Source organism: Raphanus sativus, chromosome 3 (genome assembly GCF_000801105.2).
Source record: "Raphanus sativus cultivar WK10039 chromosome 3, ASM80110v3, whole genome shotgun sequence".
Taxonomy (NCBI): domain Eukaryota; kingdom Viridiplantae; phylum Streptophyta; class Magnoliopsida; order Brassicales; family Brassicaceae; genus Raphanus; species Raphanus sativus.
In genome coordinates, this window is record NC_079513.1 from 14,321,812 (window position 1) to 14,337,837 (window position 16,026).

General features: G+C 36.1%; 4 protein-coding genes and 1 pseudogene across 5 annotated transcripts; 3 read left to right on the forward strand and 2 right to left on the reverse strand.

The window, feature by feature from the left end:
- Positions 1 to 906: 906 nt before the first annotated feature.
- Positions 907 to 2,812, forward strand: LOC108833560 (AUGMIN subunit 1). The gene is made up of 6 exons (XM_018606967.2): positions 907 to 1,262; positions 1,338 to 1,470; positions 1,533 to 1,667; positions 1,747 to 1,870; positions 2,215 to 2,352; positions 2,505 to 2,812. The coding sequence occupies exons 1-6, from the start codon at positions 1,004 to 1,006 to the stop codon at positions 2,613 to 2,615; spliced, it is 900 nt and encodes a 299-aa protein (XP_018462469.1). The 5' UTR covers positions 907 to 1,003; the 3' UTR covers positions 2,616 to 2,812.
- Positions 2,813 to 3,385: 573 nt separating this feature from the next.
- LOC130494471 (cysteine-rich and transmembrane domain-containing protein WIH2-like) lies at positions 3,386 to 4,675 on the reverse strand. Its single transcript, XM_057005555.1, has 3 exons — positions 4,484 to 4,675; positions 4,228 to 4,411; positions 3,386 to 3,709 (listed from the first exon to the last, which is right to left on the reverse strand). Exons 1-3 carry the CDS (start codon positions 4,590 to 4,592, stop codon positions 3,661 to 3,663), a joined length of 342 nt encoding a protein of 113 aa, XP_056861535.1. The 5' UTR covers positions 4,593 to 4,675; the 3' UTR covers positions 3,386 to 3,660.
- A 2,156-nt stretch (positions 4,676 to 6,831) lies between these two features.
- LOC108845806 (cysteine-rich and transmembrane domain-containing protein WIH2-like) lies at positions 6,832 to 8,155 on the reverse strand. The gene is made up of 3 exons (XM_018618981.2): positions 7,974 to 8,155; positions 7,732 to 7,900; positions 6,832 to 7,114 (listed from the first exon to the last, which is right to left on the reverse strand). The coding sequence occupies exons 1-3, from the start codon at positions 8,017 to 8,019 to the stop codon at positions 7,057 to 7,059; spliced, it is 273 nt and encodes a 90-aa protein (XP_018474483.1). The 5' UTR covers positions 8,020 to 8,155; the 3' UTR covers positions 6,832 to 7,056.
- A 2,968-nt stretch (positions 8,156 to 11,123) lies between these two features.
- On the forward strand, positions 11,124 to 12,168 carry LOC130509043 (protein EARLY RESPONSIVE TO DEHYDRATION 15-like). 2 transcript variants are annotated; one of them, XM_057004586.1, is made up of 3 exons: positions 11,124 to 11,281; positions 11,365 to 11,661; positions 11,757 to 12,168. In XM_057004586.1, exons 2-3 carry the CDS (start codon positions 11,382 to 11,384, stop codon positions 11,906 to 11,908), a joined length of 432 nt encoding a protein of 143 aa, XP_056860566.1. In that variant the 5' UTR covers positions 11,124 to 11,281; positions 11,365 to 11,381; the 3' UTR covers positions 11,909 to 12,168. The 2 variants fall into 2 exon arrangements, with proteins under 2 accessions (XP_056860566.1, XP_056860565.1); XM_057004585.1 differs by having other exon boundaries at positions 11,125 to 11,281; positions 11,365 to 11,673.
- Positions 12,169 to 12,627: 459 nt separating this feature from the next.
- LOC130509042 (DNA-(apurinic or apyrimidinic site) endonuclease, chloroplastic-like) lies at positions 12,628 to 15,270 on the forward strand (annotated as a pseudogene).
- Positions 15,271 to 16,026: the final 756 nt, after the last annotated feature.

Here is a 16,026-nt window from a genome sequence, read left to right on the forward strand (position 1 = left end):
TCCAAACCTGATCCAATAAAAATGAACCCGAACCGATCTAAACCCGATATAAATACCGAATGGTTCTTGTTTTATGGTATTTTGGGTTATGAGTATTATCCTAACCGAACCCGAATCTAAATGAATATCTGATAGAACCCTAAACATTCAAAACCCTAAAAACATCTTGTATCAAATATGATCTTAATTTCTAATATATATTCAAAATATACTAAGATATATTGAACATTTAAAATAATTATCTATTACATGAAGATTGGTGGGTTATATTACATGAAGGTTGATGGTTGAAGGTGTCTATTGAAGATTGAAATTTTTTTATTTTGGTTTTGTTTTCACTTAACAATGTTTCTATCAATATATATGTTTATCTTTCATTTGATTTTGAATGATCACGGTTGATGTTCATTTCTTATGTTTGAATCGATTTTATTTATGTTTGGTTACAAAATAGGTATAAATCAGATATTTTAAAACCGAAGAATCGATTTTACTTATGTTTTGATTACAAAATAAGTATAAATTATGTACTTTTAAACTGAAGAATCAATTGGGACCCGAACCCAAAAATACATTGGGTTATACTGTTTTTTAAAAATTCACTAATTCCGATCCGAACTCGATAGAACCCGAACCAAACTTTCATATAACTCGAGTGAAGTTGATTTTAATAAACCGAAATCCCATTGAGACCTGAATGTCCATGTCTAATAGAAATCATAAAGCTAATAATACAGTAATACAGATTTTTTTTTAATGTAAAAGACCCAAATTTAAGCGAAAAATAAAAAATAAAAAAATCTGGTTATGCAGTAAAGTTCCCAACACACGGAAAAGTAATTAACTGGTGTATTTTGTGATTTTTAATTTTGAAAATTGAACAGGTAAATTAAAACTCCGCCAATAATATTGCTCCGGCAAATCCCCAAATTGGAAAAATCAGGGCTTCACCCAAAGCCTGATCGCATCTCCAGGTTCGCGTAAAATTCGAGAAACGAGAACAATGAGCGACATGACCGGCAGCGATACGGCGCCGTCGAGCGAACCCAAAGGAGGATCCGACGCCGCCCGGATCTCGGAAGTGAAATCCTGGCTCACCTCACAATTCGAATCCTCCGGCAAACAAGTCCCCAGTTTCGACTACACTCACCGAACCGTAACGCATCTCCACAACCTCGCCACCGCTTCTCAGGCCAAGTCTCAGGCCGCAACCATCGTCGCCAACGATTTTCGCCAGAAGGCTTCCGAGTACCGTGCTCAAGGTACTACGGTAACTTCCCCGATTCGATTTGCTTCAATTTACGAATCTTATACTATGAGTGTGTTTTTGATGTTAGCGGCTAGGGTTAGAGAGATATTGGAGAGTGCGGGGATGGCGCAAGAGAGCTTACCTTCAAATGTGGTCTCTTCGGCTCAGGTTCTTGCTAACGTGGCCAATTTGCTCAACATTAGAGACACTGAACTCAGCAGGTTTGCGTTTTTTTTTTTTTTTCACTCTCTTATTATTATCTAATGGAACTTGGTGTGTGTAGCTTCCTTGTTGCAATGGGAGATATCTCTCTGAGGAAGACTGGAGTGGAGGAGAAGAGAGCTAAAGCGCAGAAAGACTCTAATGTGCTTCTTGATTATACTAGGAAAGCGATTCAAAGGCTTACGTATTTGAAGAAGTGAGAATTTGTGATAATAGATTTTGAATATGGCCTTCACTAGTGATCTTACTTTGTCTGTTTTTGAGCTTTTTTGCAGAATCCTTGCACAGTTGGAGGACGATGTAGTCCCTTGTGAATCTCAGATGGAGAATTGGAAAACGAATTTGGAAGTTATGGCAGCCAAGGAGGAACAGTACATACAGCAGTACAAGAAGTATGAGGTATATAAACGCCTTATTCTTCTTCTTTTAGTGTTTAAGTTCTCCTTAGGTGATTGGTAAGCTGAGAATCAGATACCTTTATGCAATTAGATGAGATATCTTCACAAACTATTAGCTAAGCTGAAACAAGAAGGATTAGTTCAGTGATGGTTAAACTATATTCTTCCTAGTGATTCAAGGAATGGTTTTCCAGGGATGAAGTTGTCTTTTTTTTTTTATGTTTGTTGTATCATATACATACATACTGATGAAGATTCAAATCGTGTAAGAAGTACAGTGATGATATTGGCTAGGAAAGTTCTGTTATAGTAGATTTTTTTACTTATGTATATTCTGGGGAGCAGATGTTGCTCAACCGTGTTGGCTACAGTCCTAAGATCAGCCACAGAGAGCTTGTGGAAATGGCTGAGCACAGGAAGGAACTGGAGAAGATGACAAAACCCGTGGTTGATACTCTAAGAAGTTACCAAGACTTGCCTCCGGTAATCTTCTTATTTCTTTTTCATTGATACATCTCTGCTTCTTCCAAATCTTGAGTAATCTTAGTTGATCTGCACCATCAGTCTCCTCTTTTTTTTATTGGTCGTTGCTAGTCTCGGTTCACAGTATATTGCTTGCTCATTTCTTTGAACAGGACAAAGCTCTGGCTGCATTAGCAATCGAAGACAAGAAGAGACAGTTTGCAGCCGCGGAAAAGTATTTAGAAGAAGTATTACAATCTGCTCTTGAGCCGAACGATAAGTGATCGGTGTAGAACTGTAAATGCCCAAATGCATATCTATGTGCTGTGTATTTGCTTTTTATGTCCAAATTGCCAAAGGGGGCATCGATATAAATATGAATACGATGTCTCCGACGACGGCTGTTACCCAAATTTTCTCTGGATTTTTATTCAAATATGTTGTTGATTATGTTATGAAACAGCAAATGTTTACTTTCACATGATCACATCCTCATTATTAATGATTTTAAATTTCTCTTTTATCTATGAAGAGAGACTCTTTGTAATCTCCCTTGGTATAATCTTTCAATATTATAACTGATTCAACGACCTCCTTTTTTCATGAAGCCCTTTCTTTTACAACACACCACATCTCGTAACCAAACAGTTCTTCCACCATTGGCTGCACGGAACTCTACAGAGCATATGTCTGCGCGCCAACCATCCAAATGAATGGCGGCTAAAAAAAAAAACTAATGCTGGCTCAGTCATGACCACGTGGAGGAAGGCATATGGTCCAAATGATTTTGGTAGATTGTATATACCCGCTACATAATTTGTTTTTGTATGTTTTGAGTATATTCCATTCCCTTTTATTATCCCTTGATAAGATAACTGTTTTTTTTTTTTGAACACATGATAAGATAACTGTTTAGGAAAAGAAAACCATTGATAAGTTACCTCATGCGTTAGCATATAATTGAAGATCTGAATTCAAAATCCAATCAAGACTGATTATCCTTCAGATTTGTACCGACATCAGTATGTATAACGAAGATATCAATATGTATTAAAAAAAAATCCAATGACATACGGAAGTAAATAAAAGGAATAGTGTCTCCACAACCACACCAATTTACATTCCCGCTAGTCTCAAATCCAAACCAAGCCAGAAAGTCGATAGACAATATGTTATTTATGAATCGAAAAACATAAAAGATAATACGACAGAGGATATACAAGAGATTGTATCCAAGCAATTCATTTTAATGCCCATTACGCAACAAATGATCTTGTGTCGCCAAACACTCTCTTGCAATTAAAAAGCAGCTCCGAGCAGGTACTCCAATCAGAAGATGCATAAATCACAGAGACAACAACAGCAGAGAACAGCAAGACTGCAAAATCATAACATTTGTTCACAATCTCAATCAATTTTAGTCCGAGAAAAATAGAGTAACCAATAACTTTTGCAATTATGTATAATTTCAACTACTAGTTATATTCTCAATACCAGTAATATACAAATCCAATTGCTTTAACTATGCAATTTAGTAACTTAGTAAGTAACCCGTAGAAGTTCAATGTTTGATGCAATCATGTTCATCCTAAAGAATGCAATATCAATTATCAACAAAGAGAGTGTGTGTGAGAGATAGAGAATATTAAAGTTTATATAATAACCATAGAAGTTCAAGACTTTATGCACATAATCTCCCGTTGACTCGCAGTTAGTATTTAGAAATTATAATTTAGAAATAAGATTTCGTACGAAAGTCGGTTTCAACCCATGGCACAAGTAAACCAACCCCATTGTCACTAACACTTTTGTATCAAAAGTCAGTCAACGTAATACGAAACTCACAACAAAAGTATTAGTAACGCAAGTTTGATTAGGTCGAGTACTTTGACTTACCATCCGTCAAGACACCCAGGCTTGCTCTGTTGTTGCTGCTGATGCTGCTGTTGATATTGCGGTGCATAAGGAGGAGATTGGTGAGGATAACCCTGCGGTGGTGGATAGCCCTGCTGTGGGTAGCCTTGAGGCGGATATCCCTGAGGAGGATATCCTTGCGGTGGATACCCCTCAGGCGGATAACCTGAAGATCAAAGTAGTTTAGTTAAAGATACCAAAAATTCGGCACGGAGATGTCAAGAAATTGGGAGGAAACCTTGAGGAGGAGGAACACCAACGGGATGTTGATTGTATTGACTCATTGTTGTTTCTGATCTCCTGTGAAACGTGTAGCTAGAGAGACGACGAAAGGAGATGACTAACATGCAAATCCTAGGTCCAGAGACCTAGAGAAGTTATAGGAGCCATAGAGACGTGTAGAAAAAGAAAAGGAGAAGGAAAAGTCATTGAGAATGTTTTAAGTTTTAAGTAATGGATGCGACGAAGATTACCAAATAAAAAAAAGAATACGACGAAACCATCACCATTTAAAAGCTGATATTTCTGTTTATTTTTAATTATATATAATTTTGTAAAAAATTCATAGTATTTTCATTGGTTTGTATTCTGCTGACTAGTATTATTCTATATGAAGATGTTGACATAAAAGATGATTTTGCATCGCAGGACAGGCAGTGCTTGATAGTCATCTCCACTAATCAGATCAAGTTGCAGCTCGAGATAACACAGTTATTGTATGTTGCTAGTGTCTTAAGACCCCACTTATACATACGCATTTTTATCTAATTTTTTGTTTGGTGTTTTTTCGTTTGGGAATCTAAAATATGTATGAATATTCCATAAATATCTCAAATGTGTGAACAAAATCGTTTTAGGAAATATAGATAAACATAACATTTTGAAGTTTGAGTTTGAGCAATATATTGACAATATAATTTGCATTTATAAAAAGAAAAATATAGACAAAATTTGTTACGAAGATGGAATCATTGACAAGCAAATTAGATTGAACTAAAATTTGTATAAACAATAAAAGGTTTACAACATGTGATGCTTATTACGAAAACAGATATTTCCCAAGTCAGATAAAAAATCTTCGTAAAATTAAGATACAAGTTGACAGATTGAATAGCAAACCCTTTTTCAAAAAAAAAAAAGCTGACAGATTGAAATAATGTGGGAAACTCATCTTCAGAAAACAAGGTAATCCCCACGCTAATAAGATTAATCACCACGTGTGTTTTGTTTCTGTTTCATTGTGAATGGAAACCTAAATTACAATACGCCAATGTTTCAACGTAACCACACTAAACATCCAGGCTCTAGTTGCAGCCCAAATAACCGTTATACTTGGATCCCATGTACACATTAAGTGTTTCATTATCTACTCTCCTCTATGATATTTTTTCTGAGAATCTTATCATTTATCACAAGACTGATCTGTAAAATTATATTGTTGAGCAAAATGTTTTGTATTAAAGCTCATTTTAGAGGACCATCATCCCCTGCGTTATTCTACAAAAATATGACATGCTGCTTGAATTTTGTTGTGAATTGTAATTCTTGTCAATTTTTACTTCCGCTATTACAAATACGTCCGGCTTTGTAGTTTCTCTTTTAAGAGTCTGTGCTCGAGTATTCACACAGGAAATATAGTTAAATCCAGTCTACATAGATCCATACAAAAACTCTCAAGAAAATATTAGTAATGCAAATTTGATGAAATCAAGTCGAGTATTTTGACGTACCATCCTTCTAGAAACACATGACTGCTCTGTTGTTGCTGCTGATCCTTGCTGAGGTGGATATCCCTGCGGTGGATACCCCTCCGGTGACCTGTTAACAATATCAATAGTTTAACAAACCCAAAGTTCAGCATCGAGATGAAGGAACTGCGAGGAAACCTTGAGGAAAAGGAGCACCAGCGGGAGGTTGATTGAATTTAGTCACTGTTGTTCCTCTGCGAAAAGTGTAGCTGAAGAAACAAAAAGTTGACTAAAGGAGATGAGGGAAAGTGCAAAGTCTTGATGCAGAAACTGAGAGTAGTTATAGGAGCCATAGAGATGTGTAGGTATCAGAGACATCAACGATTTCCACATCCAAGAAGAGTATTACTTAGATTCTAGGGTCCATAAGGAGCCAGATGAAGCTTGGGTTTGATGCCCTGTTCCAAATCAGGAAGATTATGAATACTAGACCGCACTCTGATTTGAGAAGAGTCACTGCTTTCCACGAGTTTCTAGCACCAGATGCGAGTAATCTGATTTTCCGAAAGCTTTCCAAGACTTGTCCGTCAAGTAAATGTCGTAGAGCCCAAGAAACACCAATTTTTAAATTCCATTATTTCTATTTAAAAGAAAAAGAAACGTCTAACACACGATTTATTTCTATTCACAGTTGTTTTTAGTTTTCGATTTGATTGCAAAAATACAATCTTGGGTCTTCTTCAGTTCAGTTTTTTTCACAACCGATTTATATTACCCAGGAAGCCAAGTCGAGTAGAAATACAAGGCCAAACCTTGTGTTAGATCAGTGTCGACTTATGGATTTAACAAAAATCATTGAGATATGATCACAAAGAGAAAAAGCAATAGACTGAAGAGGTATGTTCAAAAAAAAAAAGACTGAATGAGGCAAAGCACTAATGTCACTACACCAGTTTACACTCCCACTTTTCTCAAATCCAAGTCGAGCTAGAACGTCGATAGACAACAGTTTTTTAACCGAAGAACATGAAAACAGAAAGGAAATATAATAGACGAGAGAATATATCCAACAATTTATTTTAATTCCAACCAAGGTTCTTGTGTTGCAAACACTCTCTTGCAATTAAAGTACCACATCTGCGCAACATTGGAATAGCCAGCAACAGCAGAGAGCAGCAAGACTGCAAAATCATAACACATTTGCTCACATTCTCAGTCAGTTTTAGTCTTGATAAAAATAGAGTAACCAAAACTTTTGCTTAAACTACTTGTACCTTACTATATTACCAATACTAGTATTGGCGACATCTCACCAATATATTAGTATTATCTAATAACATAATTTTTTAAGAACCATTTTAAGTGATACATTAACACAGTTTTTCAACAAAAGTCAAAGAGTTGTTTTACATGACAACCGTTTTCTCAAGTGTCTATCATCTATCTTCTTCTTTTATTTCTTTTTATTATTATTTGTTTTTTTGGTAAAAAATCTGTTTATTAATTTATTGAAAGGAAGTTGGGTGAAAAACCTCCTTTGCTCATACTCTCACCAAATTCAATTGCTGTAAATATGCAATGTAGTCTATTACCAGTAGCAGTTCAATGTTTGATGCAAGCATGTTTATCAAAGAATGCAATATGGATTATCCATATATATTCTAGCTGTAGCACATGACTTTGTGATAATATACAAAAAAGCGGAATGAGAGTTGTACGACGGAATATGCGGTATGCCTGATTTTTGTAAACAAGCGGTATAGTTACAATCAATAAAATAGAAATTATTTTGAAGTACCATCCTTCTAGACACCCAGTAGTACTGCTCTGTTGTTGCGGCTGCTGATTCTGCTGTGGTGGAGGATATTGGGGCGCATACGGAGGAGGATAGCCTTGCTGAGGGTAACCCTGCTGTGGGTAGCCTTGCGGCGGATAACCCTGCGGTGGATACCCCTCCGGTGGATAACCTGTTATAACAAGATCAAAGTAGTTTCACGAACCCAAAATTTTAGCATGAAGATAAAGGAGTTGGGAAGAAACCTTGAGGAGGAGGAACCCCAACGGGAGGTTGATTGTACTGAGTCATTGTTGTTTCTCTTCTAGGTTTCTGATCCCCTGCGAAACCTGTAGCTCAAGAAACGACGTTGACTAAAGGAGATGACTCACAGTGCAAAGTCTAGACCCATAAACTTATAGAAGTTATAGGAGCCATATAGAGTATGTAGAGAAAGATAAGGTGAAGGAAAAGTCATTGAGAGTGTTTTTTAAAGTAAAACACGTTTTGCAATTATTATCACTTTTTGTTTGGTTTTATGACTTTATCCCAAAACTCATCAATAAATGATTGAAAACAATGAATCCACCACAAGTTAAAAGCATATATATTTATCTGTTTACTTTTAATTATATTAAATTTTTACAAATAATAAAAATATTACCCCGTTTTATTGTAGTATACTAGCTTTGCTATTGCTAACTGACCGTATGTGGTTGATATTTGTCAAGTCTTGCTGCTACTTTTCAAGGTCGTAAGACTTGGCTCTCCATATGGCCCAAAATTTGATTAAAAACAATTGATGTATCACAAAATGCATAAGTCAATTCGTCAAGTCGTTGCTGCTACTTTTCAAGATCACAAGGGGGTGTTAGTGGAAATTGGATTTATAATGATTCTTTAGAATTTTCAAGTCTAGTGTTATTGGTTTATAGATTCTTACATTCTCGTTAAAATCTTATGTTATTGGTTTATTGATTCTCTAATTTTATAGAAAATCATTTGTTATTCAAAAAGTTTAGATTTTAATGATTCTACGAATCAATTAAAGTATGTGTTATTAGAAGTTGAATTCTTAATATTTTAACTCATAAACAAGATTTTGAGAATATTACATGTTTTCTTTTGATTCTTAAAATCACTGCATTACTTTATTTGAAAAAATTACATGGTAAGACACTTTATCACTTTCATATTACTTCTAAAGACACAATACGCTTGCAACACACTTTTTTTGAGGTGAAAGACTTTCATACCCCTTCTTAACTAAAGGGAACAAAAAATCTCAGCAAAGGAGATCAAACGTGTTCCAACTCATCTTTTGATTTTACCAAATCTCAAAATCTTATCTCTTTAGAGATTGAAGATTAAGAACCCTAGTTTTCAAGTAATCTCCAATTGGATCCGATTTTTCACTTTTTTTTCCTCCATAAATGTTCTGGGTTTTATATCTCTGCAACAAAGCCGATGTCTTTATTCCTTGTGACCGCCATTGACGAGCTCTGTTGGTCAAAGCTTTTCATCTAAACATGTAACTAAAGAGACACCTTCTGATTATGGACCTCGTGCAAATCCTCTCAATGGATTCCAGGAAATCATCAATTGACAGAGCCCATCATCAAAACGATTCTATGGCCGCCGTTATGATCCTTGTCATCGTCTCACCAGTTAGTTAATTCTATCCCAAACCCCCAAGATTCAATTTTTCACTTTCTTCCTTTGTTGGACTGATTTGATTTTAGTCATATGTCTTTAGCATTCTAGAGTTTGATAGAATTGGGGAATCATGTTTATGTTTTCTCTACAAATCGATCCTTTTGTTTGGTGACTTGGGTTTGGCTCTCTTGCTTGACAATTTGATCCATAACTATGGTTGCTTCGCTTGTTGTTAGTAAAAACTATTTTCTTCCTCCCAAAGTTGATAATTTTAATATCTGTATTTTCTTTAATGTTGCTTTGTTTGTCTTCTTCAGTAACAAGGATGAGGTTCTGAATCCAAATTAGGACCTCACTGAAATTTCCAGAAAAGTGTAAGCTTAGCAAAATTAATTTGCCAAATTTTCGTTTATGTTTCCTTGTGATATTAAATTGTTTTGTTTTGGATCAGTTTTACTCTCACAATGCTAATATGATTCCTCCTTAATTACCGAGTTTTGTGGACACTAACTTCATCACCTTCTCAAGTCAGAATAAGGTATATGTCACATTACTTCTCTCTACTGATTGTCTTTGTGGACATGATTCTAATTAATATCCTTTTGTTGTGTCTACAAGACTTTGTCCACAAGACCTCGTCCACATTATGCTGAAAGTTCTTCATCCACAAAAACCTTGTACATGAAACCTCTTGTAGAATTAAAAACATTGTTTATACTTCTTGTAAGAGTTTGTTTTTGTTCTAGCTTTGAAGGATTTGGTGGCTAATCATGCTTCTCTGTTAGGTTCACTCACACATGAGCTCAGAGAAGTTTGGTTTATGGCCATGAAGTAACTCAGTTTTCTGGTGCTATTTTCTTTTTTCTTCTTCTTTCATTGGTTGGTTCTCTATCCATACCATATATGTCCACATTTTACTTGTCCACATGTTATGTTCATATTTTTCTATATCCATATTTTAGTTGTCCACAAGTACATAATTTACAAGGTTGTTTTCTATGTGTGGATATGTTTTTAATATTCAAATTGGTAAAATACACGTAAATGGATGTTAATATGTAGAAGATAAAAAACTACAATTCATTACATCAAATTTATTTATTTATATATTTTCATATTCAGAATATAATCAAATAAAAAAATAGAGGGTAAATTGATAATAACAATAATAAGAATCCTCATCAAGGTCAGAAGTGTCAAAACAACTACTAGAAGACAAGACAAAGTGTCTACCAAGCAGAATGTGCTCTTTTGTGTAAGCTAAAAATACAATGTGTCTTATACGGTAATCAACTCTACATCTACTTTTTTATCAATCCCCTCGTATGGAGTTATTATTTTAGGAATTTATCATTATTAAGTTCTTAAACAAAAAAAAGAAAAAAAAAATGAAAGAAAGAGAGCCAAATATAGGCCCATTAGGTTAACAAGTGGGCCTAGATTGGATCAGTTTCCTACCTTATCCTCTTCGACCGAATTTAAAAGAATCGCACTTTTTAAGAGAGACAATAACCTAATGGGCCTATATTGGAATTAGTTTCCGATCTTATCCTCTCCGACCAAATTTCAGATATTTTTTATTTTTTGTTTAAAAGAACCATAATTTACTCCTTTACTTTATACGAATCGCAATCGGATTGGAACGAAAAAAGGTCAAACAAAGCAAACAGTAACGCGTAAACACGTGGACGGCAGATTAGACAAAACCATGTGAGGTGCGGGTCCCACCCTTACCCACTTGTCCCTCACACATATAATTCTGCCACGGAAACAACAAACCTCAGCTTCGGTACCCGAACCACGCTTTTATATAATAACACAACTCTTATCTTCATCTTCTTACATTCGTGTTCTGTCCTAATCCGTTTCGCTTTTTATCAAGACAAGAAAGAATTTCAGATATTTTCTTAACACAAAGGTAAAAAACAATATCTTCTACTATCTTTTGTCTTCTTGTTCTTGATATCGTCAGATCATTGATATTGTTAAGTCTTTGTGCAGAGATCTTAAAGAAGAACATGGCGATGGTTTCAGGAAGACGTTCTACTCTAAACCCCGACGCGCCACTGTTTGTTCCGGCGGCCGTACGGCAAGTGGAGGATTTCTCACCGGAGTGGTGGCAGTTGGTGACGACCTCGACGTGGTACCATGACTACTGGATCAGCCAGAACCAAGGAGCAGATGGTTTCTACGACGGTGAAGTCGATGTAGCTGATCTTCTACCAGAGTCGTTTGATTTCGATGACATGGAAGATCTCTTCGAGGCTGATGAGTTTGATGTAGAGATCTACTATGCGGGTTCTGACTTTGGTAAAGACGATTTAAAAAGCAGCTCTGTCTCTATCAACAGAGTTGGAGACTGATTGTTCTTGAATTTGTTTTGTATGGATCAGTTGGTTTAGGGAAGAACGGTGAGATGGTGAGGAGATCGAGAGGGAACAGGAGTCCTAAGTTGATTGTTGAACCGGCTAAGTATGCGGAGAAGCCAGCTAAATGGGCAAACCAGAGGGTTGCTGCTCCAAGAAACATCCACCAGCCTCGTTGAACAAGAGAAGGAGGAGGAGGAGGAGTTGTTGTTAACTAGTCAGAGTTGGTTGTATGTTAGCCACTGTACCTTTGTAATTTTTTTTAGTATTTGCTTTCCCATAAGAGAACATGTAACTTCTTTGTACTTTTATGATGTTCATTCTCAAAACTTGTTATCATAAAAAAAAAATGTAAAAACATAAAAAAAAAAGTTGTAAGCTTTGAATGAGAAATGAGAACTAGCTAGAGTTTATTTCTAGACAAGCTTGTACAAGATTATTAGAATGGTTGGTTTTGGTGGCTGTAAGAGAGAGGCAGATGCATCAGTGTTACTTTGGCTTTAAGACAGAGAGAGAGCCAAACTCACAAGTATATGATTTTCACGTCTTAGCTACCTTCCAGTTTCTTTAGATTAGATGTTCTGTGCAGTGTTCTCAACACACTACTAGTTGGTGGATGTTGGATTCAAGACATGATCAATGTGGCTGCAAACCAAACCAACTAGAGAGGATGTCAAGAGATGTTACATTCTGGAATTTGTTAGAGCTGTGAGATTGAAATTTGATTTGTTTTTGTTTTCATCATTGCCTTCAACTTCAACTTTTATGTAAAAGTGAACAAAAGAAAAACGGCGCGTGCATATACGCGCAGATGTGAGCGATTGAAACTGGAACTAGCGTTGTACAAAGACGCTTCCCTTTTTTTTGGCGGTTCTTTCTTACTTTCTTTCTCCACATTGGCCTCGCTTAATGTGCCTGCCCAGCCTCCTTTATCGAATCGATGAACAAGGTTCTTCAGTTCGGTCTCCATAGCTCCAAGTACGTTTCTGTCTGATTATGTTCGAAACTTCTTCATACTTGTTTCCTCCTGTATTATCTCTTTCTTCTTCTTCATAAAAGTTTAGGGCTTTTTGTGTTGTTTGTTATCTTCTGTTTCGTTTCTTACATTTGGGACAGAATCAAACCCTCGTTAGATTCCTTCTGTGTTCTGTTTGAATTGCAAAAGAAGCTGTAACCTTTTTCAAAATTTTAATGTTTTTCAAACTTCTACGGTGTGACCAAATGATGATGTCTAGGTTTCTGGCGGTGCCTCTTAGGAGCTCAAGGTTTGGTTCATCGATGGTTAGTGTTAGAGTAGGAACAAAAAGTTTCAACAAGAGACTCATGTCAAATGCTGCTACGCCTCTCTCTATCAACAACACCAAGGGAAAGGAAATGAAGGTAGCAGCAGCAGCAGCTACTGATCATAACAGTCATCAGATGGTTGGTGCTAAGGTTGTGATTGATCAATTTTTGCTTCTTCTGATTGCTTTGTATGTTACTGCTCACTGAGAACACACACACACACATACACACACTCTCTCTTTGGTAAAGTCCTGTCCTGTTTATCTGTTACAGATGAAAGTTCTGGTGCAGAAATAAAGGAAACTACTTCATCCACTCGCTCAGAAAGTGTGACCATCAAAAGAAAGATCAGAAACAGGGAAGAGTCCACAGATGATGATGACTGCAATAGCTCTCAAGCTTATGGAGAGAAAAGAGTAAAACAGTCTTCTGAGAAAAACTTCAAAGCCAAAGTTTCTTCAAAAGCCATCTTAAGTGAACACAAGTCATTAACCAAAACAGGTTTGTCACATGTTAAAGGAAAGCGAACACAGTGTGTATTATATATATTGGCATTTTCATAAGAGTTGCTTGAATCTTCATAGGTAAGAAGAAATCTCGGTTAAAAGAGGAAGAAGCATCATTGACCATATCTAGCAAAGTCCTTAAAGTAGATGAAATCATCTCATCCTCAGTTCAAAGTGAACCATGGACGGTACTTGCCCATACGAAGCCTGAGGAAGACTGGAAAGCTTATAACCCAAAGACAATGAGACCTCCCCCTCTACCAGATAGTACCAAGTCTATGAAGATTATGACTTGGAATGTTAATGGATTGAGAGCATTGTTGAAGTTAGAAAGCTTCTCTGCTCTGCAACTTGCTCAGAGAGAAAACTTTGATGTGCTGTGCTTGCAGGAGACAAAGATCTAGGTCATTGCATTACATTAGCCCAATCCTAAATGATTAAATTCTTGTTACTAAATACACTAATGGTAGGTGAAGGATGTTGAGGAAGTTAAAAAAGCTCTTAGTGATGGCTATGATCACAGTTTCTGGTCCTGCAGCGTCTCAAAACTTGGTTACTCTGGAACTGCTATTATTTCATGGGTAAAGACAAGAAGACTGTGTCTGAATATGTTTGTGTTAAAATTGTAAGTCTTCTAATCAAAGTTTGTCTTTTTGACAGATAAAACCAATCTCAGTTAGATATGGTACTCCTGAGTTCATGACATGGAAGGACGCATTGTTACTCCTGAGTTCGAATCGTTCTACTTGATAAGCACCTATGTCCCTAACTCCGGAGATGGCTTAAAAAGATTGGTACTCCTCAACTCGATGACATCTAGTTTCTACAGTTGGAACCAGATTCTTGTTTTCTTTAATTTAACAAATGGTGTGGGCTTCTCTAGTCATACAGGCTTGAAGAATGGGATAGAGCCCTTAGCAAGTACATCAAAGTATGGAAGTTTTCTTTATTTGTTGTTATCTATTCTGCTTACACAGACCTCTCCTAAAGGGCCTTGTTGCATCTGCAGGAGCTGGAGAAGTCTAAACCTGTAGTCTTGACTGGTGATCTTAATTGTGCTCATGAAGAGATTGACATCTACAATCCTGCAGTAACAATTAACTCTCAGATTCTTCTTCTTTTTTTTATGTCATTTCAATTAGTCACCTCTCTTTTTGCCAAATGTTTTTTTTTTTTGATTAGGGGAACAAAAGAAGTGCTGGTTTTACAATAGAAGAAAGACAATCATTTAGAGAGAACTTCTTAGACAAGGGCTTTGTAGATACCTTTAGAACACAACATCCTGGTGTTGTAGGTTACACTTATTGGGGTTATCGCCATGGAACTCGCAAAACCAACAAAGGTAATCAAGTCTGCAATAGTAAAAAAAGGCTGTTGATAGTTGTTTCAGATTCATATTTGGATTGTGAATTGGTGTGTAAAACAGGATGGAGATTGGACTACTTTTTGGTATCTGAATCGATCTCAGCCAATGTTCATGATTCTTACATTCTCCCTGATATTAATGGCAGTGATCATTGCCCCATTGGCCTTATTCTCAAGCTCTGATCTATTCAAAGCTTCACTATTCCAGTTTCCTTTTTTTTTTGGGTGTTTTGGTTAAAAGGTTCGGAATGGTTTTTGGCAAGAGATTCACAAGTTTTAATTATGTGAATTTTGGAATTTTCTATCTTTTAGAAGTCGATGTCTTCATCACAATGTAGTATCTTGAAAATGAAAGGTTAAACTTTTGTTTATATTTCTCTTACAGTATTGAAAAAAAACATCAATAATTTGAATGATGATCAAATAAATGAAGACTAGCATTAATTTTTTTTTATCATTCTTAAGAAATTACACTAGAGTATTCGTTTCTTATTTCTTTTTCTAGAGCATTATAAACATTCAAGATTTAAAAACTTAAACCAGAGAAAACATTTCTATATATTTTTAATTATGACATGATTTTTCAGACCTTGGGTCCAAAATTTTATTTGGCCTGCGATCAGCCGTTGAAATATTACATGCATGAGGCTCGAACTTGTCGACATCTATACAAAACACTCCTTGTTAACGACAAGATCTCAACTACCTCCATGCATTTGATATTATTTATATATATTTGTATGTTCTACTCAATAGTTGATCTTAGAACAAACTTTCCTGACCTCACCATCAACGTCTGTCTTTACCTCAATGGAACTCATCTTAACCATAGCTTGACCGAACTCCTTATCAAACCTTAACCCTAACAAACCTCTAATAGTACTAGCATACTTCCTCACAACGTCATTCGTCTCAGAGTCCGACCAAAGACGTTGGTCCGACTCCAAAATGCCGTTACCGTCTCTTAGGTTCTTGAAGAAGCTTACATCGAATTTTGATGGACTGCCAATGTCAAGAGCAACACGTTTTGATGGGTCTCCATTGGGAGGACAAAGAGTCTTGAGCTGCGTAAGAAACAGGCCCGGCTTTGACCACAAACATTAGATACAAACGTATCTGGCCTACTATTTTTATAAAATTTT